The sequence below is a fragment of the Rhinatrema bivittatum genome, chromosome 3 (genome assembly GCF_901001135.1).
Source record: "Rhinatrema bivittatum chromosome 3, aRhiBiv1.1, whole genome shotgun sequence".
Lineage (NCBI taxonomy): Eukaryota > Metazoa > Chordata > Amphibia > Gymnophiona > Rhinatrematidae > Rhinatrema > Rhinatrema bivittatum.
Window position 1 is genome coordinate 325406916 of NC_042617.1, and position 24445 is coordinate 325431360.

General features: G+C 44.6%; 1 protein-coding gene across 1 annotated transcript in view; it reads right to left on the bottom strand.

Moving 5' to 3' along the window:
- FOXO3 (forkhead box O3) overlaps nt 1–24445 on the bottom strand; it is a 256259-nt gene that overhangs the window by 59504 nt on the left and 172310 nt on the right. Inside the window, exon 2 of the mRNA XM_029595304.1 lies at nt 3669–5098. Coding sequence (XP_029451164.1) covers nt 3704–5098 — 1395 coding nt within the window. The 3' untranslated portion in view covers nt 3669–3703. The remainder of the gene's footprint in view (nt 1–3668; nt 5099–24445) is intronic.

Here is a 24445-nt window from a genome sequence, read left to right on the forward strand (position 1 = left end):
GCTGAATATTGACCTGTCTGTGCTGTCCCATGCACGCTTGAGTTCTGCCACTATTCTGATTCCTATTCCTAGAGTCCATAAGACTAATATTGGATTGATTTGAATGGAGATGTAAGGATGGGAAAGCACAGGATAAGCACCAAGAGAACCCTGCCTCTAACATGACCTATGCAAAGTTTGCTAATGATGCTGAAATGCACAGCATGCGCAGTCCTGAAGGGTCACCTTCTGCAGTTTTGCATTATCACCCAATTAGCGTGCCAGCAGCTCTGTGGAGTAGTAACAGCAGACCTAACACATACAGACTCAGCAAAGGCATTTCCAACTGCCAGGCTTTACAGCATGTTAAGCCTTACCTGCTCTCCATATCTACTCACTCTGCTGTACCTACCACAGTACTTAATTCACAGCACCAAAGAGGCTCACATTTCCAAGAGACTGAGAAGGGAAGAGGGGATAGGGTGAAGTGGTCCCAGCAAGGACCCCACCCCACCCCCGCTCTACTAGCAGTTCCTCCAATCTGTCCCCCACCATTCCCTCTCTCTCTCAGTTCTCTCATCCTGTTCTGACCAATCTCTCTCTGTCTCCCTTCCTATTCCTATCAGGTTGACTCTCTCTCAGTCCCTCCACCTGAATCAACCAGAATCTCTCTATCCCCCCACACTGTCCCCACTGGCCTCCCACCATTCTCTCTTGCTCTTAGTTCTTCTATCCTGTGCACAACAGTCTCTCTCAATCAATCTTCCACCCTACCCACCACTAGTCTCTTTGAAGCCCCCAATCCTGTTTCCACCTAGCTCTCTCTCAGTCCTCCCACTCTTTCCTCACCAGCCCCTCTTAATCTCCCACCCCTATCACCACAAGTCTGTCTCAGTCCTCTCACCCTATCCCAGACTTCCCATCAGTCTCTCTCTCAATCCAATCCTGTCCCTACAATCTGTCTGTCCTCCTATCAGTCTCTCTCAATTCCCCCAGCCTGTCCCCATCAGTCTCTCTCTCTCTTTCAGTCCTTCCACTCTGCCCTCATTAGTCTGTCTTCCCTCCAGTCTCTCTCTGTCCCCTCACCCTGTTCTGGCTAATTTCTCTTAATCTTCCCTCCAGTCTCTCTTGGCAGCCACAGCATAACAACCTTCATCCCTACACAAGAACAAGGATGGAAGATCAGCGGCCCCTACAGAACCCTCATCCCCATCTCCCCACCCTCTGCCAGCACCAATACCCCCTGACCCCTTTCCTCCACTTTCCCCCACCCCTTCTGTCTCCACCCCGCCGTCCCACAGACTCTTATCTCCTTTCCAGTATCCCCAGCGCCTTCCCTCCTGTCCTGTTCAGTGCTGCCCAGTTGCTATGGGGGGAACAGGAGAGCAAGAGCCATAGTTTGCACATGAAAAAGCCACTTGTGGCTCCTGATGACCACCCCTGGCTTAGTGTCTTCACTGGGACTTTCACATCACTCCACTTTTTTTTTTTTTTCATTTGGCAGTGCCCTCCTGCTCTTTTTTTTTTTTTTTAGCTTCCAGTTTGAATCAGAAGCAGCCTGTGTTGTGGCTGTAGTGTCATAAACCTTCATTCACAGCTACCCAAGGTCTCCACACTTTGAAAACATCACACCTTCAAATGGAGCGGGAGGTTTAAAACGAGGCTTTACTGACAGCAGTGTCGGTAGCAACGTCGGATGCGGTTAGGAGCGGCACACAGCTACCGTGCTCCTGGTGGGTGGGGAAGGATATTTGGAGGCCTGGAACCGGTCCTGTAATTTTCATATTGGTGAATGGGGGGGTGGGGGCCGGGAAGGGCGATGTCTCAGGCCTCTCCGTGACTGGTAATTTTTAAAATTGTATTTTGGGTGGGGGAAAGGGTGATGGGGGAATTGGGTGCTATGTCTGATATTTTTTAAATTATTCTGTTGCTGCTGTCCTGGCAGGGTTTTTTTTTTTTTTTTTTAATTTTACTTAAACCAGCTCTAATGTTTAGTTATTTGGGTACATGCTGGATAACTTTAGGACTGCTCGTGGGCACGACCAGACTGACTCGGATAACTCTGAATGTCAGAGCTATCCGACTAAGTTTTCCAGAGAACTTTATCCAGCCCCATGACTCCCCGATTTCAAATTTAGCCAGTTAGGAGGGCATGATATGTAAACCTTGGGGGTTTGTGCAGGTAACTCAAAAGTTTATCTGCCATCATTTACCTCATCCAGTGTTTAGGCTTGTAACTGTTGCTCTGTGCATTTACCCTCCCCCCCCCTCCCCCGCCACAAATACAGAAAAGGAATCACAAGTTATCGCGGGGCTTCATTTCTACCCTCTTGCCACGAGGGACCCTCTGGACCTGATTTTCAAAAGCATTTACAGCCTTAAAACCGGGTTTTACACAAGTAAATGTACTTTATCTGTGCAAGTGGGCTTTTGAAAATTGCTACAATACTGTATGTGCCATTGAATTGTCAATGAGGTTTACTTAAGGCTTCTGAAAAGTGCTAGGATAGTAGTATGTTTCATTTACAAGCAGAACGTTTTTGAAAATTCACCCTGTCCGTGTTTATCCTATGCTCTTTTGAACTCCATCACCATTTTTGTTCTAACCGCCTCCTCCAAGAGGGCATTTCAGGCATCTGCCATCTGTTCTGTGAAAACATACGTCCTGTCATTCCTGAGTCTACCCACCTGGAGCTTCATATTCTGACCCCTAGTGCTACTGCTTTCCTTTCATTTTAATACCTTTCAGGCATTTAAGAGTATGTATCATACCCCTCCTGTCTCTCAGCTTCCCAGCAGACATGGTGCAAACCAATATTGTGACAAAATGCATTAATGCGTGGGCCAAATATGGAGGGGGAGAATAATAATACAATAATTGGGGTTGGGAAGCCCTTGGTATTGATTTAATTATGAAAACATATTCTCGTCTACCTGGAATCCAAAAGGAGAGAGACAGCAACAACTGAGTTGCATAGAAAGGGGGCAGGTGTGCATCAAGCTCCTAGGGAGAGACTGCATGGAGCAGCAGCAGAGCTTTTGATCTGCTCTCAGGCACAGTCCCTCTCTGCCATATTCAAATCCAGTCTAAAAACTCACCTTTTTAAGGTTCCTTTAAAATATTAACCACTTCTTTATAATAAGAACATCTCCCATATGCCATATATATATGTCTTAACTAGATTGTAAGCTCCACGGAGCAGGGGACTGTCTCTTAGGTGTGTCTTTACAGCACTGCCTGTATATCTAGTAGTGCTTTAAAAATGCTAGGTAGCAGTAGGTATAATTAGGGGGAGGTGAAAGGTTGCCTAGTATGGGTAGCAGAATGGCTTGGCTACACTCCCCAGCTATGTAAAAAAAAAAAAATAAAAGCAACCTCAAGCTTTTACAGCTGACAGGTGGGAGATCTCCTTTAATAGAGGGTGGTCGTAATGGCAAAAAAGAATGATGATGATGATCAGAGCTAAAGTAGTTCAGGGAGGGGCAACCTGAGTGGACTGCATACAGTCCTTATCTGCCAACATCCACCATGTTACTAGGTTGTTATAAGGAGGACATTTGAGACTTGGTTAAGGCTGATGAAGTTGCTCCTTGGGTAATAAAGATTGAGCCTCACTGTTCTATTTGAGAGAGTAAAACCAAATGGTAAAAGCAAAACCAAATCTTTTCTGCTACTCCAGGGCACTGACCTGTTTTTCCCCGTTCCCCTCTTCTGTAGGTCCCTTCAGCCTGGCACCCAGCTCTGTGATGAAGTCTGCTTAGCACCAGTGAAGCTCCCCACGTTCAGGCTCACCACATTCTGAGCCGAGATGAGGGAATCAAAGTTAAAATCCAACCCGTCTGCATCCATTAGTTCATTTCGGATGATGGACTCCATGTCACATTCCAAGCTCCCGTTGAAAATATCCAAGTCCAAATCACTTGGGAATTTCTCATGGCCCAGGACTGGGAGGTTTACACTAGTGGAATACAAGCATCCTGAAAATGAGTCGGAAAACGCTTGCATAGAATGACTGGCAGAGGACAATTGCTGGTGTTTGGTTGAACTGGCAGTGTTGGTGTCATTTAAGCCAACATTGCTTATGGAATTCGACAAGGCAAGGCTGCCACTGAGTGAAGAACTCTGGGCTTGGTGCTGGAGTAAATTCTGGTTGCTCAAACCTCCCTGGTTTGGTGAAGCTGCAAATGACATCATGGGGTCATTTCGCAACATGATGCTTCTTCGCAAGTTCTGGGCAGACATCGCTGAGCTGGCTTGGGACATGAGTGGATCTGACTTTGTCATCAGGACATCACTGTGGCTCGGTGAGTTAGGTGTCAGCAGATCCTGCAGAGTCTGATTACTATAATGGTTCATGGAAGAAAACGTGGCTTGTTTATTTTCCTGAATAGTCTGCATGGGTGACTGGCGCAGAGAAGTCAGGGCAGACGGTCCGAAAATAGAATTGCTGAAGCTTGTCGAAGCAGAACCAAGGCCTGAACCTTTGGATCCATATGTAAAGCTAGAACTTCTCTGCATGAGGCCTCCTGGAGAAGACTGCTGGGAAGAAGTGAGAGTTATATTGTCCAACAGGCCATCCATGAGGTTTTCTGTCAGTCCATCATTCAAGTTCATGGTGCCTGCCATATCAGTCAATCTAGGCAGCTCAACAGTGCTTGGTTTATTTACAGATGGAGACAAACTTCCCGGACTTCCATACAACATGGGAGAAAGTGGACAGTCATCATCTTGAGCATCCTCTAGCTCAGTAGTGGCCAGTATGGGTGACAAACGACCACTTATTGTACTGGCATTGGAATTTGTTCGAGAACGGAAGTCTGTCCAAATCTCTAACTCATCACTGCTACGGGAAGTTGGGCTCCCAGGCCACTTGGCTAGCTGAGAAGGGCTGTCCTCGCTTCCTTCTGGGGCTGCCTGTACTGCAGCCTTTTTCTTAGCTGCCCGGCCTCGGCTCTTCGTATACTTGTTGCTGTTGTCCATGGAAACAGCACGTCTTCGTGGGGCCTTCCCACCTTTTCCGCCATCAGGGTTGATCATCCACCAGGAGCTTTTCCCAGTGCCTTCGTTCTGTACTCTGATGAATCTACTGTGTAGTGACAGATTATGTCGGATTGAATTCTGCAGAAGACAAGAGGAACATGTTTAAGATAAACATCTTCCCTTGCATGTTCACACTCAATAACTAAGTGAACATACAGAAATAAAGGTTAACAAATAAAAACAAAAGAAATATATAAGGCGATACCTTTTTACTGGACTAACACTACATTTCTTGACTAGATTTTGAAAACTAATACTCTCTTCTTGAGGTTAGATTTGAAAAAGAGCTCTCAAAAGCTTGTCAAAATATATTAAGTTAATCCAAGAAAAAGGAATCACTGTATATATATATATTTATATTTATATTTATTAACCTTGATTTCTGTGCACTCAAGTGGACTAACATGACAGCCAAACCACTTTAACTGAACATAGGAATGAATGAACCCAGGAACCAACAAATAGCTCAAATCTACAATGCTAGTCAAGCAATAGCTGCAATGAAAATTAGATTTTTGTTGCACGTAAATGTTCTAGCCAGAGATAATTTTTATGATATGCTAATTCTTGTCTTATCAATATTATTTTAAAATAGAAGAGGGCTGGAACACTTTAAATAGTAAAGCATTTGTAATGGCATTTCTAGGGAAGGCATATCTTGGGTTTCAACCATTCTTGGAATCAAATTGAACATTCAAACTCTGTTCAGCTTATAATTCAGTAGTAATGACTGGTTAGGAAGCTAATTTCCTGGTCTCTGATGCCCTACTGAAATTGTTCAGTCTTTCCATGTTTGTCTGCTCCTTTTAATGGCCCTTTAATCTTGAAGAATAGAGATGACCCAGGAAACACTGTCAAAGTGGACATGTGGTTTTAAGAATGTATCTATATTTTTTTAATAGTTTGTGATGCTTTCCACAGGCACTGATCTGGATGGTTTATATTTGACTGGCAAGAGTGGGAGACAGAAAACAGAGTTGACCCAGCTGTGTCATCTGATAATTTTCAATGGGAAAAGGGGGGAAAAGGAAGCTTCAATCTGACAAGAAAAAGAAGCTTTTGACTCTGAGGATGCCAGGGCAATGGGTATTTCTTGATTATTAATGCCTGCTCAGTTAATCAGAGCCGATAACTACTGCCCCTAGAGGTTCTGATCAAATTTGCTTGGGTTTGCTTTGGTGTAATATTTTATAGAAAAGCAGTATATTAGATTTATAAATAAAGAAACATACACAGAAAGTTGTACTGCTAGCCAGTAGTTTTGTAAGGTTTTAAAGCAATGCATTCCCCTGTAGAAATGCATGCATGCACTACAAATATCTCTTGTTTTTAAAATGTGCAGAGTGTGCTGCATGCTTGCATTTCTGTAGCAGATCCTCATAAATAGTAACTCTTTGAGGTTTATCTCTTTTTGCTCTTTTCGTTAAGTGTGTCTGGAAGAGTTCTGGAGCTGTGCCGGCTTGGCAAAACAGTCTGACTTGTTTTTTATTTATCACATACTTACTAAAAGCTGTGTAAGTTTGCACAAACTGGCAAAGTATCAACTATTTCTGTAGTAGGTATAAATACATGTGTTCCAATCAGCATGCCTTCAAAACAAGCAGGCTTTCTCCCATTTTATTTATTTTCAAGTGGGAATAGCCTTTGAGAAGTCAGCAACACACATCATTAACAGCAATGGCCTTGGACCCAGCATCTGCCTCCTGTCATGCACTGGATGGATTAAAGTAGTGTTTTCCAAATCTGGTCCTTGAAACCATCCCTGGTTTTCAGAATGTCCACTGTTGGTCTAATAATAGACCCTGGATTTTAGGGTAACTGAAATAAGCAGGTTAACTGGCATATTTCAATTACCCTAAAATCCAGGTCTGTTAAAGATCTTCAGGATTGGATTTGAACACCGCTGGAGTAAGGTACCTCTGAAGTTGGAGAGTCTGCTTGGAGATGTATTGAGGAAACTATCAGGAGCTAAGCTAGCGAACCTGGTCCTTGAGTACTGCAAACAGGCACTGGTACAAAGAATATTCATGAAATTAATCTTGTAACCAGCAACTCTAAATGTATGGCTATTTTACATACATCAGTTAACCTGCAAATCAGATCTATTTGGGTGTCCTCTATTCTGCCATAAAAAGGATCCCAGAATCTGTTTGTCTATTCAATGAGTGACCTGAGGTGACAACATGACCCCTATCATCCACCATCTATCCTTAGCCTCCAAACAGAGAATGTTGGGCTTCTGGAATAACCATGCTTCAGCGGCGGCTGGAAATCACACTGTTCAAGCTCCAAGCACCATCCCTTGGTTTCTTCCTTCTCTCTTCTCCTTGATCTCACTCTCCAACATACATGCATCAACTACTCTCTCTGTGCCAGAAGACAAGTATTAAACTAATAAGTCTTCCGAGGATAGGGAAGTACCCACAGTACCTGGATGTAATCTGCTTTGAAATGCCGAAAAGCAGAACATAAATCAAATGAATAAGTAAATACCACTTGCCCTAGAGCACAGTTTACCACCAAATATGGGATTCTGTACAGTTTGTTTTTAAGTGGCATGTGCCTTTTCTCCTCTAGTGGAGAAACATCAGTGTAGGACAGAAGGAACAGACTCGCCTGCTTGGTTCCTTGCTAGGTCTGCTTTATGCTGTACAACTGGAGAGGTTTCAGAAAGAACTAGAAGTAGGAAAATGCAGCACTGACAAATGGGAGAAGGCATGGAGATGAGAGGAGAAGTGACCTGGTGGCTAGAGCAATGGATTATAATTTGAGAGATGCTCTAGATCATGAGTTCAATGCATCTACAGTGACTCTGAATGCCCTGGTCACTTTATCTGCCTCTGGGTCCCAGCTGAAAAAAAGAATATGTCTTAATCTGGTTTTCTTAATTAACAATTATTACTTTAAAATTCCCAATTTTGGCAGCTTTATGGCTGGCTTTAGCTATGCCCTTTGCAGCTCTGGTTTATCAGATTTCAGAGAATAATTCTATGAATTTTCTTCTGATGAAGAGTTAGTGCTCCGATAGTCTGGTGCACCCCTGTTCACAACTCCAGGTCATCGGAGCCAACAGGTATAGGAGACCCGTTTGTGGGATGTTGCATAGAGGTGGGTAAATGAAAGACTGATCATCACAACTGAGGTAACCAAACCAGTACTGAGATTACAGCAGGATTGAAGGAGGAGAGGAGACTTCCAGCTCTCAACCAAAGGGCATCAGAACAATTTTCCTCAGTGGGTGGAATTGTAAATGGGAGAAACAATAAAGTAATATTCCTGGGCTGACACAGTGACTCACTGATCATGCACACTACAATGCAGGAGAGCACAACATTTCTCAAAACCCTTCACTAAAAACTTAAATGCCCTGCTGATTACTGTCCATTTTCCCTCCTCTCTTTTGCATTCAAACTGCTCAAACATGGCGTTCACCTCTGCTGCCTCGACTTTCTTGCTTCTCAAGCCATTCTGGATCTACTCCAATCTGATAGATTGACTCACTAATTATGGGCGTGGATTACACTGAGTAACTTGACATTGGTTAGCAGAGAAACATAAGGAAGTAATTCAGATTGATTGTTAGTCATCTGTGAAAACAGAACACTTCAGTAAAGTTTAGGGGAAGTTTGATTAGTAATTTTATTTTAGATCCTTCAGGTAACTAATTTTAGCTGGTCTGACCTTTTTGTCAAAATTACCAGATAAGAATGGGTCCTGTGCAGCTAATGTTAACCCCTGCTAGCATTATAAAAAGTGCAAGCAGTCAATTAAATTCGGCAAATGCATGACCAGTTTTAATCATATACCAAACTTATGCCCAATCAATGCATCATGTTTTATTTTTGTTTTTTGTTATTGCAACTAAAATCACTATAGCGGCTGTAGCTATTGTCAAAGTCCATAGGCAGCGCTTGTTAGGATCATATGTGTCAACGATAAGACCCATGAGACTTGTCTTAAATAAGAAATCTCCGTATAATCAGTACTTAACTGAAGCACACTTCCTAAGTCATCAACGGCCAGTTGACATTGCCAACATACAGTCACAAGAAGCCTTGGCCTGACACTGCCAGTGTTTCGCCATAAATCATGTCTGCTTCAGGGGCTGGCAGAAGTAATTCATAGTTTCACGGTGCTTAAAACATGGCTTCAGTTAAGAACTCATTATACAGAGATTTCTAATTTAAGACAAGTCTCAGAGGGCGCTAACCAGACTATCGTTGGCACATATAATCCTAACAAGCGATGTCTATGGACTTTGATAATAGTGAATTTAGATACAATAAAAAATAAAAAAATAAAAAATGATGCATTGATTGTGTGTGTGTTTATTTATTTGTATTCTGCTTTTTGGCACTTCAAAGCAGATTGCTTTCAGGTACTGTAGTTATAAATCTGGTATATGATCAAAACTGGTTGTGCATTTGCTGAATTTAATTGGCTGCTTGCAGTTTTGATGAAACCAGCAGGGGTTAACATTAACTGCACAGAGCTAATCTTATCTGGTAATGTTGAGGAGCAGTAAGTATTAAAATAAAAAATTAGGGACTAGGTAGGAATAGGTTAGGAGTCTGTGAGGAGAAGGGAAAAAGTAGATTAGGGAACTGGGGAAGACCTACTCATGTCGCCCTGTGTACTTTATAAAAATTCCCCCCTGCGCGCACGATTCGCGGTCCACCCACACATGTGCATGCAAACGTTAAAATCTGGCGCACATGTGCAGGTGGATATCGTATTTTATAACATGTGTTATAATATCAGCATGTCCATGTGCACGCGCTGGGAACCACGTGCACATGGACACATACGCGTGGCTTTGAAAATCTACCTTTAAGTGAATTTTTGTGAAATGTGCAGTTTAAGCAATTCTCGTATTTAGTGTCTTGCCTTTTCTTGTTTTGTGTTTAAATAAAAGCTTGGAAACCTGTGACTGGTACCTTGTCTCGCTGTTTGGAGTGGCCCTAGGTGATGGGGTTGTCAATTTTGCTGAATTGACAGGGGCTCAGCCATCACTGACCAATGCAAGATAACTAATCAACATACAAAGTTTTGCACTGACTTTGATGACTAATTTATGAAAATATGTCTAAACAAATATGTGTCAAAAGCTAAAAGTGTGGTAAGCACAGTAAACTGAGCTGCACTGTAAAATTTCACATCTCTAGCTCATTTGCATGTTTCACTGTTGAGTCACAAACATCACTCTTTTTAACATAGTTCATTCACGCATGCAAATAAATCTTGTCTTTGGGACTGTAATTCTGACCAATGCAGGGCTGGGTCCAAGACAAAACAGGGTGACGTTTGTAGGAAAAAAGGTGCTCTTTCAAATGACATTAGAAAGAAAAAAAATAAAAACTACACAGTATATATATTTGTACCCAAAAAATGATGAAAATTTGCATAAAAAGGTGACATCATATCTTTATGTAACTATATCTTTGCTTTCAGTTGGCTGCAAATTCTCCTAGTAAAAATCCTAGATGTATGTCATGGCCATGACTACTGATCCAGTTATGGCCTGAATCGAAGTATAATTCAGGAACAATGAGGAGTCAAAGTAGGCCTTAAATTTATTTTGTAAAATTTTGCACGTACTTTGCTGGCCCAAACAAGGGTGGCAAGCTCATGTTAGGTTCCAAACTTTGCATAGGAACTTAGCACCAGAGGTTGTAACAATCCACAAAATTTTAGGCCTGGCTGCAGTACCCAGACAAAATGGCCTTTTTTGTGTTGTGCAGAGCACAGTACTCTAAGAGTGATCTTCATTCAGCTGCTTCTAGCTCTTGAACCAAAAGAGATCCAACCGAAAAATTTTGCATAGCTTTGTTTGAGGCCCTAGTGAACATCCACACAAAATGTTATTCAATTTGAAAGAGGTCGAGCGAGGATGACTTTCTAAATTGGTCCACTTGACATGGAATGTCCCATATGTGAGCATGTTTGCGTGCCCATATATTCATATTTTATAATGTGCAAAGATGCAAATGAAAGAAAAAATAGCTAATACAATAAAATGGAGGGGCAAGACATTTATTTTTTTTAGATATGTTTGTGATAGGTGGTAGTGCAAAAGTGGCATTGTGAGACTCAGAGTTGAAGGAGGGAATTTAAAAGGCTGATGAGGAATAAGAAGAATTGGATAACAATATTTCTGTTTGGTATTCACTGGGGAGAGCTTGGAGTAGGACCTCAGAAAATAGAAATAAGACTGGAAGTAAGTTAAACTTTAAAAGATTTTATTAGAAGACTGTGTTCATGTGGCACTATCTAAGCTATCTATTTTATTTATTTAAAAGCATATTTATTCCACTGATCCAAAAATGTGTTCTCAGTGGTTAACAGCATAAATAGCTACATAAAACAATACAATTCAATAAAAAAACATAAAAGTATGATTAATCAATCAAAAGAAACAAATATGAGGCAATACATGATGAAAAAGCCTGTTCAAATAAAAAATAATTTGTTTTCTTATGGAAGATCAAGTAGAAATTTTAAAGTCATAATTCTAATGGCAACTTATTGCACAGCATGTGGGCAGCTACTGCGAATAAATGCAGTCATGTACCTTGAAGGCGAGCAGTCTTAGTAGAGGGTATCTCTAGAAGCATCATCCCTTGTGAACGTAATGATCTAACAGGAGTATGTAAAGAGATCATCATACAAATGTTTTCTAGAACAGTTTGCTGGAGAGCTTTGAAAACCAAAATGATAACTGTAAATTGAGTTTTCCAACCTATTAGGAGCTAGTGCAAAGCAAATAAAGGGCCTCATTTTCCAAGGAGTTACCGCGCTCGATAATTCCGCAAACCGCGCTAACAGCAGTTAACGTGATTTGCGAATGCAAATTTTTAATTTTGTATTCAGGGGGTGGAGCAAATGTAAAGTAGGGAGGATTTATTGTGTGCTGCGAAACAGCTGCACTGTTAGCGCAGCTCCTAACTACTAGGGATGTGCAGACAAAAAGTTTATGTTGATAAGTCCATAAGTTGAAGGTGAGGGTCAATTTCGGTCAATATGGACATATGGAGAATTCCATAAGTTGAGGCTATGTCCATACGTTCACCGGTTCCCTAAATAAAAATTTAAACCCCCCACCCTCCTTAATCCCCCCCCAAGACTTACCAAAACTCCCTGGTGGTCCAGCGGGGAGTCAGGAAGCCATTCCTGTATTCCTTTGCGAGGAGCACGTGACGTCGGAGTCACGTCGGAGTGACGCGGACGTCACGTGATTCACCGCGCCTCCGCTCCAGGACCCCCGCTGGACCCAACCAGAACTTTTGGCCAGCTTGGGGGGGCCTCCTGACCGGTTGGTCAGGAGGCCCCACCTCTCTCTCGCTCTCTCTCTCTTTCTCTCCCTCCATCATACTGAAACAGGCCTGTCAGGAGACATCATGAACCACAATAAACTCTTACCGGCCTGTAACGCAAATGAAAGAGGTGTAGTTAGTAGGGGTGTGCATTCGTTTTGAACGCATATGTAAAACGCAACTTTTTTTTTTTTTTAACTTAAAAAAGTGATGAGGCGCAACGATCGCGATTTCCAACTTATTCAACATAGCTATGATGAATACGTTGAACCTAAATAAACACTTAAACCCCCCACCCTCCTGACCCCCCCAAGACTTACCAAAACTCCCTGGTAGTCCAGCGGGGAGTCAGGAAGCCATTCCTGTATTCCTTTGCGAGGAGCACGTGACGTCGGGGGGGTCAGGAGGCCCCCCCAAGCTTTTGGCCAGCTTGGGGGGTCAGGAGGCCCCCCCAAGCTGGCCAAAAGTTCCGGTTGGGTCCAGCGGGGGTCCCGGAGCGGAGGCGCGGTGAATCACGTGACGTCGGCGTCACGTCGGAGTGACGCCGACGTCACGTGCTCCTCGCAAAGGAATACAGGAATGGCTTCCTGACTCCCCGCTGGACCACCAGGGAGTTTTGGTAAGTCTTGGGGGGGTCAGGAGGGTGGGGGGTTTAAGTGTTTATTTAGGTTCAACGTATTCATCATAGCTATGTTGAATAAGTTGGAAATCGCGATCGTTGCGCCTCATCACTTTTTTAAGTTAAAAAAAAAAAAAAGTTGCGTTTTACATATGCGTTCAAAACGAATGCACACCCCTACTAACTACACCTCTTTCATTTGCGTTACAGGCCGGTAAGAGTTTATTGTGGTTCATGATGTCTCCTGACAGGCCTGTTTCAGTATGATGGAGGGAGAGAGAGAGAGAGAGAGAGAGACTTGCCATAGTGCCTCCTCCCTAGACAGGTATTTGTATCCCTATGGGAGGCCCACCTAGTAACTCGAGGTGAGGTTTAAGTATTAGCGTAGGGGGTTAGGGGCCACTTTCATATTCAAAGTGAGACAGTGGTCTCTCAACCTAGTTTGATGGAACATCAAGCTAGGACTTGATGTTCTGTTCGAACAGAACTTGATGTTCTGTTCGTACGTCTCATGTTGAATGTGAAAGTGGCCCCTAACCCCCTACACTAATACTTAAACCTCACCTCGAGTTTGGTTTGCAGGCCAGGCTTCTGCTCCCCAGGGTGGTGAGGTTGGTGATGCTGCAGAGGCAGCATTCACAGACCCAAGGGGTAGGAGGAGCTGGAGTCTCAGTCATCGCTCAGCCATGACATCTAGTGGCCAGAGTTAGGATCCCTCAGCTGAGGAATGCCATTACAGTGGCTTGTCTGAGCTGGTTGAAGGATATAAAAATAGAGCGAAAAAATCCCAGAATAACCGTAGATGAAGATTCATGGTGTTGCAGCCCTTTGGAGGCCCGGTTTAACTGAGCTGGAAGCCCAGTGAATCAGGAGTAAACTACAAGGCCAAACAAAACAAAAAAGGCAAGATACTCTTCTTTCCATTAGGACCTACCATTTTTTTAAGTAAAATATTCCAAAGATATTGACATTGGAAGCTGGGCTGAGCTTCTGATACAAAATTTCAATGGCTCAATACAAGACCTTCCCAAGTACTGCTCGTGTCAGAAACATTTTTCCTGACTGTGACGCTGATGATTTATGCTTATCTAGAACTGTTGTGTTTTTGTTTCAGAGAATGCAGTTGCAGTTTATGCATTGAATATCTGTGATGTGTTTCAGCTGCTAAATGCCAAGGAGGAAAGCTGTTGCTTTCTTGCAGCCGACTGGTTCCTATTACAGCTTGGGAAAAGAAGGCATGCAGCCTGCAAACACCCATACAGGCACTGGCGTCTTCATGATTAACCAGAGGAATGTTGGACGTAAGCATGAAAGAAGAGATGCCAATGTGTGGGAAAATGCTGCCATTTAAATGCACTTCGAAGAAGGTCTGTTGTATTTCTGGTCATGTGCTAGCAGAAGACTCTCCCTCTCCTATGTGCACAAGAGACACATTCCTGCCACAACAGGTCCACGTCAACCCCAATGCTCCAACTCCTTTGGTCAACTCTCCTTTTTATTACTTTAGATTATGCATAATTCCTTAGTAGTACGTTTCTGTGCTGGGCTGCGAGTACCGTGCACACAATCGTCATAGCAATCACATTAATGTGGCCTATAAAAGACATCCAAAGTGCTTTATTAGCAATGGAAACATTAGAAATCTAGGAAAATATGCTAGTTCCCGATTCCCACCCTCTAGTGCAGTGGGTACAAACTGGAAGCTAAATATCTTTCATACAGCAGTGGAAAGTATCGCAGGTGACTGTCAGTCTAAACCAGTCCAGTGATGGCCCTTAGGAATATCTGTCATGCAAATCAGTCCCACGAAAGCAGTTGTGTTCCTCACATCTGCCCCATTAAAATGGGGGCCACCACACCTGGGTACCAGCTACACATCTCTGCAATATGTTCCAACTTTTTATCCAATGAAAAGATACAAACTGGGCAAACTATAGCTCTGTACCAAGTACTACAGGGACAGCCAAAACAAGAGCTAACCATTTCTGGGAAATAGATTTTACCCTGCAAGAACACAGTCTGCAGTCTGGAGAAGAGAGACATGTGAATTGGGGATATTTTCTCTACCACTAGGGCACAAGTTCTGGAATTCCTGGCCAGAGGATGTGGTTAAGGCAGTTAGTGTAGCTGGGTTTAAAAAAGTTTTGCATAAATTCCAGGAGGAGAAGATCATAAACTGCTAATAATCAATAGGGAATAGCCACTGCTTGTTACCAGTATTAGTAAGTTGGGATCTATTTAATGTTTGGGTACTTGCCAGGTACTTGTGACTTGGGTTGGCCCCTGTTGGAGACGGGAGACGGGATACAGGGCTTGATGGACCCTTGGTCTGACCTAGTATGGCATATCTTATGTTCTTATGTATTCCTACACAAGTTTGTACAGTCTCTCCTTCCTATAAGGATTTTTTAACCCCTGTATAGCACAGATGTGGCCAGTAGTGCAGAGCCATTGCAACCAATAGTTTCTATGCTAATTCAGGAGCCTGCTTCTGAGTACCACCTCCACCTTCCCCGGATGTGGTCTGAACACTCCTTCAGCTGGAATCTCACCCTATAATTCCAGGGTTTACACTTTCTGATCAAAGTAAATAGTTGCTCTGTTTCCAGTGGTTCTGGCAGAACTCCAAGGCATGCCCCGATGCTTCTCTGATCTGTTGGCACATTGGTGCTGTCATTTTGTATTATGTCAATAGTTGCTAATTGTAACCTTTACAGTTAACCCACATGCTGATACTGAAAGATATCAGCCCTCAATATCAAAACCGCTTTGTATATAGTGAAGTGAGACACAATGCCGATTCTCACAATGATATTGTTTTTAGATCATGAGTATTTCTCCATCTAACACAAGACACTGAAAACAAAATACTGAGGCCAACTTAGGGAAGATAAGGCCATTGCTGAAAGACTAAATTAATTCTTTGCTTCCATGTTTACTGATAAGGATGTTGGGGAGATACCCATTCTGGAGACAGTTTTCAAGGGTGACAATCTAGATGAACTGAACCAAATCACAGTGAACCTGGAAGATGTAGGATGCTAGATTGACAAACTGAAGAATAGCAAATCACCTGGACCAGATGGTATACATCCCAGGGTTCTGAAAGAACTAAATATGCAATTTCAGATCTATTACAAGTAATTTATAACCTATCATTAATATCATCTATTGTACCTGAAGACTGGAAGGTGGCCAAAGTAACCCTGATATTTGAAAAGGGCTCCAGAGCTGATCTGGGAAACTATGGAAACTATTATAAAGAATAAAATCACAGAACATATAGGTAGACATAGTTTAATGGCACACAGCCAGCATGGATTTACCCAAGGGAAGTCTTGCCTCACAAATCTGCTACATTTTTTGAAGGGGTTAATAAACATGTGGATAAAGATGAACCGGGAGGTGTAGTGTACTTGAATTTTCAGAAGGTGTTTGACAAAGTCCCTCATGAGAGGCTTCTAAGAAAACTAAAAAGTCATGGGATAGGAGGTGATGTCCTTTTGTGGATTGCAAGCTGGTTAAAAGACAGGCAACAGAGAGTAGGATTAAATTGTATGTTTTCACAGTGGAAAAAGGAAAACAGTGGAGTGCCTCAGGGATATGATGAGTGAGGTGATCAAATTTGCAGATGACAAAATTATTTAAAGTAGTTAAATCACAAGCAGATTGTGATAAATTTCAGAAGGACCTTGTGAGACTGGAAGTTTGGGCATCCAAATGGCAGATGAAATATAATGTGGACAAGGGCTGTTGTGAACCTGCCCGCGAGGAGCGCGGGCAGGCTCCCTACCTTCGCAGCCAGTCGTCCCGCTGACTCGCCTCTCGGTTCCCCAGCTGTTTTTGGCGCAGCAGTCCGCCGCCGACACCATCCTCCGCTGCACGGAGGCCACGTTCCTTCTTGCCCTGCGCAGCAGGGCCGAGTTGCCGGGAGCCTCCCATGCAGCTGGAACAGCCGCTGCTGCTTCTGCTCTCCTCTCTTCGCGGCAGGGACCACTGCTGCCGCTCCTGCTGCTTCCGGGGCCCTTGGACTGCAGGGAGCCGTCCTCACCGATGCAGGGGTCTTCAGGTGGCAGGGAAGCCATCCTTGCCGGTGCCTGCTGCTGCCCAGGTCCTCGCCCGGCAGGGAAGCCATCCCTGCCGGTGCCTGCAGCCTTCCTGCTCCAGTCTTCACGGCATGGAGCCACTCCTGCAGCCTGCCATCTCTCCACCTTCATGGCAGGGCTGCCCTGCGGCCTGCCTTGCTTCTCCTCAGGCCTTCCACGTGGCTGGGGATGCTACCAACCAGCCTGTCCTCTCTTCTCCCAGCTCTTCTTAGGCGCGGGTGCACACCTCTCTCCTGCTCTTCAAGGGCCAGTCAGGTGTGGCCCCCTGCTGGCCCCTCCCTGGGCATTGTCCTCTTCAGCCCTACAAAAGGGCTCAGGGTCCATTCCAGTGTTGCCTTCGCAAGGAGTTAGTTGCTCCTGGATGTTCCTGTCCTTCGCTCCAGGAGTCTTGCTGTTCCATCTCTTCTTCAAGGTCCTGTGTTTCCTGTTCTTCGTTGGAGCTCCTCGTCTTGTCCTGATGTCCATGTTCCAGTCCAGATGTCCGCCTGCTGTTCCTGATGTTCGTGATCCAGTCCTGAGATCTGTCTCCTGATCCTGTAATCCGTGTTCCAGTCCAGATGTTTGTTCTCCTGGTCCTGATGTCCGTGATCCAGTTTTCCTGAACCCCTGGTTCCTCGTTGCCACTCTTCCTGGCGTGCCATGTCGTGGTCCATGACCAGCCCCATGGGCAGGCTGTGTAGGGCGCTTCGTGATGCAATGCCTCCTCCACTTCTGCAGCACAAGCCTCCGGGAGACTTCCGCTTCTGTCCTTATCCCTGGTCTACGGAGTCCCTTGTGCTTGCTCCGTCCGTGGCAAAGACTCTGCCAGAACCTGTGCCGTCCCAGCGTGGTCCGCGACCAACCACTGGCGGCTGTGTAGGGTGCGCCCCAGTACAGGCCTCTACAGGCCTCTACAGCTTCTCAGACATGTTCCTTTCATTACTCCACATCTCGTCTAGAGGCTACTTCGAATCCAGCATGGTCTGCGACCAGTCCTGCGGGTGGACGGTGTAGGGTGTGCTGTATCGCAGTCTCTACCCAGTACTTTGCTTGACTCTCCTGAATGCCTTTAACCTAGCTTGAGTCTTCTGAATATCTTGAATCTTGCTTGAGTCTTCTGAATACCTAGAACCTTGCCCGAGTCCTTGTCTGTGCACCCAAGTACCTTGTTCCTGAGTCTTTGTCTGAATCTCCATGTTCCGGTCTTCGCTGCCCTGGCCTCCATCCGGCCTGTCGCTTCTTGCCGTACCCTGCGGCAGGTCCGAAAGGGCTTGGAACGGTCGGAGGACTGTTCATAAGACCACCATTGCGTTGACGGTCTTCCCGAAGTGTGCAGGTTGGAGGAGGGTCAGTATCTTCAGTCATCTGTCTTCAGTCCAGCCTCGCTCCTGTCCAGCCCATGCTCAGGCATGCCTCGCCTGCCGCGGCACCTCTTCAGAGTTCCTCTGGGGTCTAGTCGTGGTCCAAGAATACACAAACCCCTGGAAAGTGGAACCACTCTCCTAGTGCTTCCTGAAAAGGGCAACATGATGCATATAGGGAAAAATAACCCATGCTGTAGTTACACGATGTTAGGTTCCATATTAGGAGTTACCACTCGGGAAAAAGATCTGGGCATTATAATTGGCATTATGTTGAAACTGTCTGCTCAGTGTGCTGTGGTGGTGAAAAAATCAAACAGAATATTAGAAATTAGGAAGGGAATGGTGAATAAAACAGAGGCTGTCATAATGCCTCTGTATCGCTGCATTGTGAGATTGCATCTTGAATACTGTGTGCAATTCTGGTTGCCACATTTCAAAAAAGAGATAGTTGCACTGGAGAAAGTACAGAGAAGGGTGAGCAAAATGATAAGAGGGTATGGAACGGCTGCCCTATGAGGAAAGGCTGAAGAGGTTAGGGCTGTTCAGCTTGGAGAAGAAATGGCTGAGGGGGGATATGATAGAGATCTACAAAATCATGAAAGGACTTAACGAACAATTAAGCTCTGGAATTCATTGCCAGAAGATGTGGTTAAGGCAGTTAGTGTAGCTGGATTTCAAAAAGGTTTGGATAGGTTCCTGGTGGAGAAGTCCATAAACTATTAACCAATGGGGGATAGCCACTGCTTGTTGCTGGCATTAGTAGCATGGGATCTATTTAATGTTTGGGTGCTTGCCAGGTACTTGTGACTTGGATTGGCCACTGCTGGAGACAGGATTTTGGGCTTGATGGACCCTTGTTCTGACCCAGTATGGTAAATCTTATGTTCTTATGAAAGCCATTTAGCTGGATAACTGGCGAGTTTGAATATCACCTGTACTTACCTGGCTAACTTCTAGCCTGATAAGTCATTATCTGGCTAAAATTGACCCAAATAATAAAGGGGTGTTTTCGGGGCGTTTCAAGGAAGGGTTGAGCTAGCTGAACAACTTATCTGTGAATAGCAATGCTAGAGTAGCTCCGCTAAAGCAGTGTTGCCAACGCAGCAGCCCAGAAGTATCCACCGGGTTCGCAGTAGCAGTCTACTGCTTAAGCTCAGCTGAAGAAAGGCTTTGGCACAGGTACTGGGAGGGTGGGAGGGAGGATACATTCAGGATAAAAAAAATTCCAGGTCCAGGGAGTGGGCGGAGGAAGGGGGTGAAACTGGCACCAGCCCTTTACACTTTGCGTTATAAAGATCACTTCAAGGATTCATGAAGATGGGGGACTCAGCCCAGCATGGTGCTTTTTAATTCCTTTGAGTGAGGGAGGGTAGGAAGAGGGCCAGCAAGCAGCACACACTATTTTTTTTCTTTTGTTAAAGCTTTTTGCCACTTAACCAGCTGGATAACTTCAAACCTAACCAGCGATACCAAAGATAGCTAGTTTAAGTTTAAAATTAACCAGCCACTTTTAGCTGGATAAATTTATTCGGGAATATTCAGGGAACGTTTATCCTGATTAACATCTACTATAACTTATCCAACTACATTTAGCTGGATAAGTTATCCGTCCTACTTTTTTTTTTTTTAATATTAGCCTCAGTATTTTACTGTTCTCCTTATTCCAGAGTTTTCCCAGTTTTTAAATCCCTCTTCTCACAATAGCCAGCCAGAGCAGTGATCGCCATGGACTAAACATCTGCACTCCGAATCCCACCCATGAGTGTCACTGTTGAGCGACGGCTGAAGCTCCCTCTCCTCTGTGAAATAATTCCACACACCAAGCAACCGCTTCCCCCTTCCTCTGGCTCCCATGGAGAGTGAAGCCAGGGCCAAGATGGGAACCCAGGTCTCCCCTTCAGCAGCATTGCCCAGCTCAAATACAACAATCCCATAAACGCGGCTGGTTACGCAACAGACAGGATTAAAAGAGAGAAAGAAGTGTCAGGCCGAGCTTTAATTGGCAGGTTCCCTAGCGTGTGAAGCGTAGTAAATTGTGTTTCTGCCTCCTCCCTTCAGTGGACCCTTCCAGCCCCTGTTTACCTTGCAGAGCCTGCCCCATTAACTCAGACACCAGCTGCAAGCACTTCCCCAGCAACACAAGAGACTTTTTGTCTGGATGCAACATGTGGTATCAATTTATCATTCCCGACAACAGCAACAGGGAACCCACTCCCTTTAAAACCCAACAAGGAGCAGAGTAACCTGACTCTCGAAAACTCCCCCTTTCTAAAAAAAAAAAAAAAAAAGGGGGGCTGACAAAGTCAGAAAGAGAAGGGTAACATCCGGCTACCGGGCTAAGCCAAGCTACACATGCCGATGTGTTTTCATTTTGGTCCTTCTAGACTTGTTTTCCTACACCCCTGGTGCACGTGACTGTAGCGAGCCTTACTGGCACCGGGAGCACGGCTTCCCGCAAAGCTGAAATCTGAAGTCTCCCCTTCTCATGAATGGAAACAGCTGGAGCAGAAACACAGGCCCTGCACGGCAGCCGCCACCAGTTCAAACTTTTAAGCCAGTGATGTGGAAGAACTGCATTTCCTGCGCTCATGAATCTGGCTCAGCTCCTTGCTTACAGCCATGTGCTTTCGTGCTGCCGAGCCTTTCCCTGCCATCGGGAATGCTGGGAGTTTATTTTCCGCAGAAAGATGTCCGGTATCTCCGCACGGTCACACAGGATTGTACGCACAGGATGTGTTGCTTTTATTTTCTGCCCTTTTCCTTTTTTGTCCAGAAGTTACTTCCTGTTCCTTTGCAGTTCCAGCTCAGAGGGAACCGTGGACACACACACACACACACACAAACAGCAGGGGCAGGACACACAGGCACTTGTACTATGCATACGGCACCCTGGCTAATTTCAAAGTAAAGCTATCCAGGGAGTTTCTCTTTGAAAATAGTCTACAAAGTCCGCGCGACCTGCCTACTTTGCAGCTAGGTGGGATATTTAAAAATTGCTCCCAAGGCGGGTATTTTTTAAAGGCATTTCCTGTAGGTAAAATGCACTTTAATTCACAGAAAAGGCTCGTTATAAAACTGCCCGCCCCATACGCGTGTAAGTTTACCTGAAAATCTACAGTTGGGCGGGCTGGATTTTCACGCTTCCCAGTGGGGCGAGCTGGATTTTCACGCTTCCCAGTGGGGCGGGCTGGATTTTCACGCTTCCCAGTGGGGTGGGCTGGATTTTAAGCAAGTGTCCTTGCCTGTCGGTAGTTTGTAGTGGGGTCATTTTCAAAGCGTACACAGACCCGTAAGATCACATTTAAAAAGCTGATTTTACATATGTGCCGACTTGCCAGCTTTCTTCTGCACTGTCACAGCATTACCGTCAAAGTGACTGGCCCAAGGTCATGGGTGTGGGTGAGGCCTTCTGCTTCCTAGCCCATTATTTTAACCACTAGGCCACTCACCAGTAAAAGGTGACAACTCAGGAATGCCCAGGGTCCATTCCCAGGCCTTGCTCTGGCTCCCTAAAGCTTATCAGGCCTGTGGAGGGGCATAGGGAGGGTAATAAAGCCCACGGGTAGCCTGCAAGTCGATTTTCAAAGGGAAAAATCCAGCAGTGGGGAATTCCTCACACCGTGTACTTTGCAGGTGCAAAGTGAACGGGATAAAGTATGAGCAGGGATTTCAAACTATGTATTTTATTTTGATATCCCTGTGTGCGCTTAAGAGAACCCACCCTAGCCCCACCTCTTTTTCCCCCACAGGGAAAAGAATATGCGATTTTCAGAAAGCAATTTTTCATTGGTAAACATTTGTTCATATCTGAAATTTACCCTCCCCCTCCCACTCCTCAAAGTGCAAAACAAGGGCACTTCTGTATGAGTCTGTGTTGATCAGATGGGGCAACGTACCCCTGGCAGCCATACCACAGAAGGGTGCAGAGCCCGAAAAATAAGGGAACCCCCCCCCCCCTCAATCCCCCAATCTCGACCTCAGTGAATGAAGGTTTATGGCACCTCAATTTAAAACTGCCCTGCCACAAATGCAGAGGTGGGCTCACTGGCACAAAAAAAATAAAAAATAAACACTTAATATTATTGCTTCCAAATTTCCTGGCATCACCACCAGCACCCGTACAGGCATGGCTGAAGGAGGGAGCCATGTGGTCTCCAAAGCTCACAAACCACATCACAAGTCAAGATATACAAACATTTTCAAAACAGGTTTTTGGAATGATTTCATAAACCCAGAAAGCATCCAAGGGGTCATCCAACTGGCTCTATGAATGCTTCTGAATTTTTCAGATTTGCTGCTGATAATTTTTTTTCAGATCCACCAGGGGAGCAAAATTCAAAATTTATGTCAAACTTTTACCCTGATTATGGGTTGGACTGCAAAATATTCAAGCAAAAGAAATGCCAGATTGTGCAGGAAAGGAAGAAGCACTGTGGGCTATCTTAAAAAGAGGCAATGGCACTTCAGTTTACATTAGTGTTGGTCTATAGGCCTGTGTCTCGGACCGAAAAACTGGACAGAGACCTGGCTGAGGACATCCAGAAGGTAGGAAGGAAGAGAGAGATACCGCAAGCTGGATATTTGTGGGAAATTAATTGGAGTTATCCCTTCTGCAGAATCCGGAAGAAGGAAAGAGATTGTGAGATGTCCTGCAAGGGACTCTGCTCAAACAATGGTGATGGAATCCACAAGGGGATGGGGGCGATACTGAATCTGGTACTCACAAATAGAGAGAATATCTCTAATGTCCAAGTAGGTGCTCAATTAAGCAATAGTGATCATCATACAGTATGGTTTGATGTAACAGTCAAGGCAGGGAGAAGGAGCACAAAGATCACAGTCCTGGATTTCAAAAATACTGACTTTGGAAAAATGTAGAAGTACCTTCAGGAAGAGCTGCTAGGCTGGAAGAAGAGAGATGAAGTGGAACAAGAATAGGTCAAACTAAAATGAGCTATACTAGCGGCAAGAAATATTTATGTAGAAACATAGAAACACGATGCCAGAAAAAGATCATTCTGCCTATCTAGTCTGCCCATCTGCCCCAAATGCTTAGCTCTGCAATCCCTACTATTCCTTCAGAGATCCCCTGAGCTTGTCATATGCTTTCTTGAATTCAGATACTGCCCTTGTCTTCACCACTTCCACTGGGAGGCTGTTTCATCCTGCCACCACCATTGCTGTAAAGAAACGTTTCCATAGATTACTCCTGAGTCTGCCCCCTTTCAGTCTCATTCAGAGACCCCTCGTTCCAGAGCCTCCTAACTGTCTCTATTACATCTCCTCTATCCTGCCTCTCCTCAAGGGCATACATGTTCAGATATTTATGTCTTTCCTCCATCTGGTTTATATCCTTTTCAAGATGCGGTCTCTAGAACTGTATAAAGGGACAATCTCACTTCCTTTATTCTGCTGACCAGCCCCTTCCCTATGCATCCAAGCATTATTTAGGCTTTTGCTGTCTGCTTATCCACCCTATCTGGCCACCTGGAAATTATCAGATATAATAACTCCCAGATTATGCTCTTCATTCGTGCATAGAAGAATTTCACCCCCTATACTGTACTGGTCCCTTGAGGGGTAATTTTCAAAAGAATTTACATGTTTAAAACCGGGTTTTATATGTGTAAATGCACTTCACATGCGTAAGTGGCCTTCTGAAAATTGCTACAAAATATGCCATTGAATTGTCAATAGGTCTTACATGCGTATGTGCACTTTACGTGTATAAAGGAAAATTGGTTCTTACCTGCTAATTTTCATTCCTGTAATACAGCAGATCATTCCAGACCAGTGGGTTGTATATCCCAACCAGCAGATGGAGTCAGAGAACAAAAACTTTGGACACCGCTACATAAGAGAGAGTGCCACCTGCAGTTCCTCAGTATTGGCCTGTACCCATGCCCTTGAAACTAAACTTCAACTAAACTTCAACCAAGGGCGACCTGGCCCCAGAGGTTGGATCCCTCCCAACTAACCAGAGGTCTAGGTCGCCTGAAACCAACGAAACTTACACTGGTAAGCCACCAGCTATAGAGGTAAAG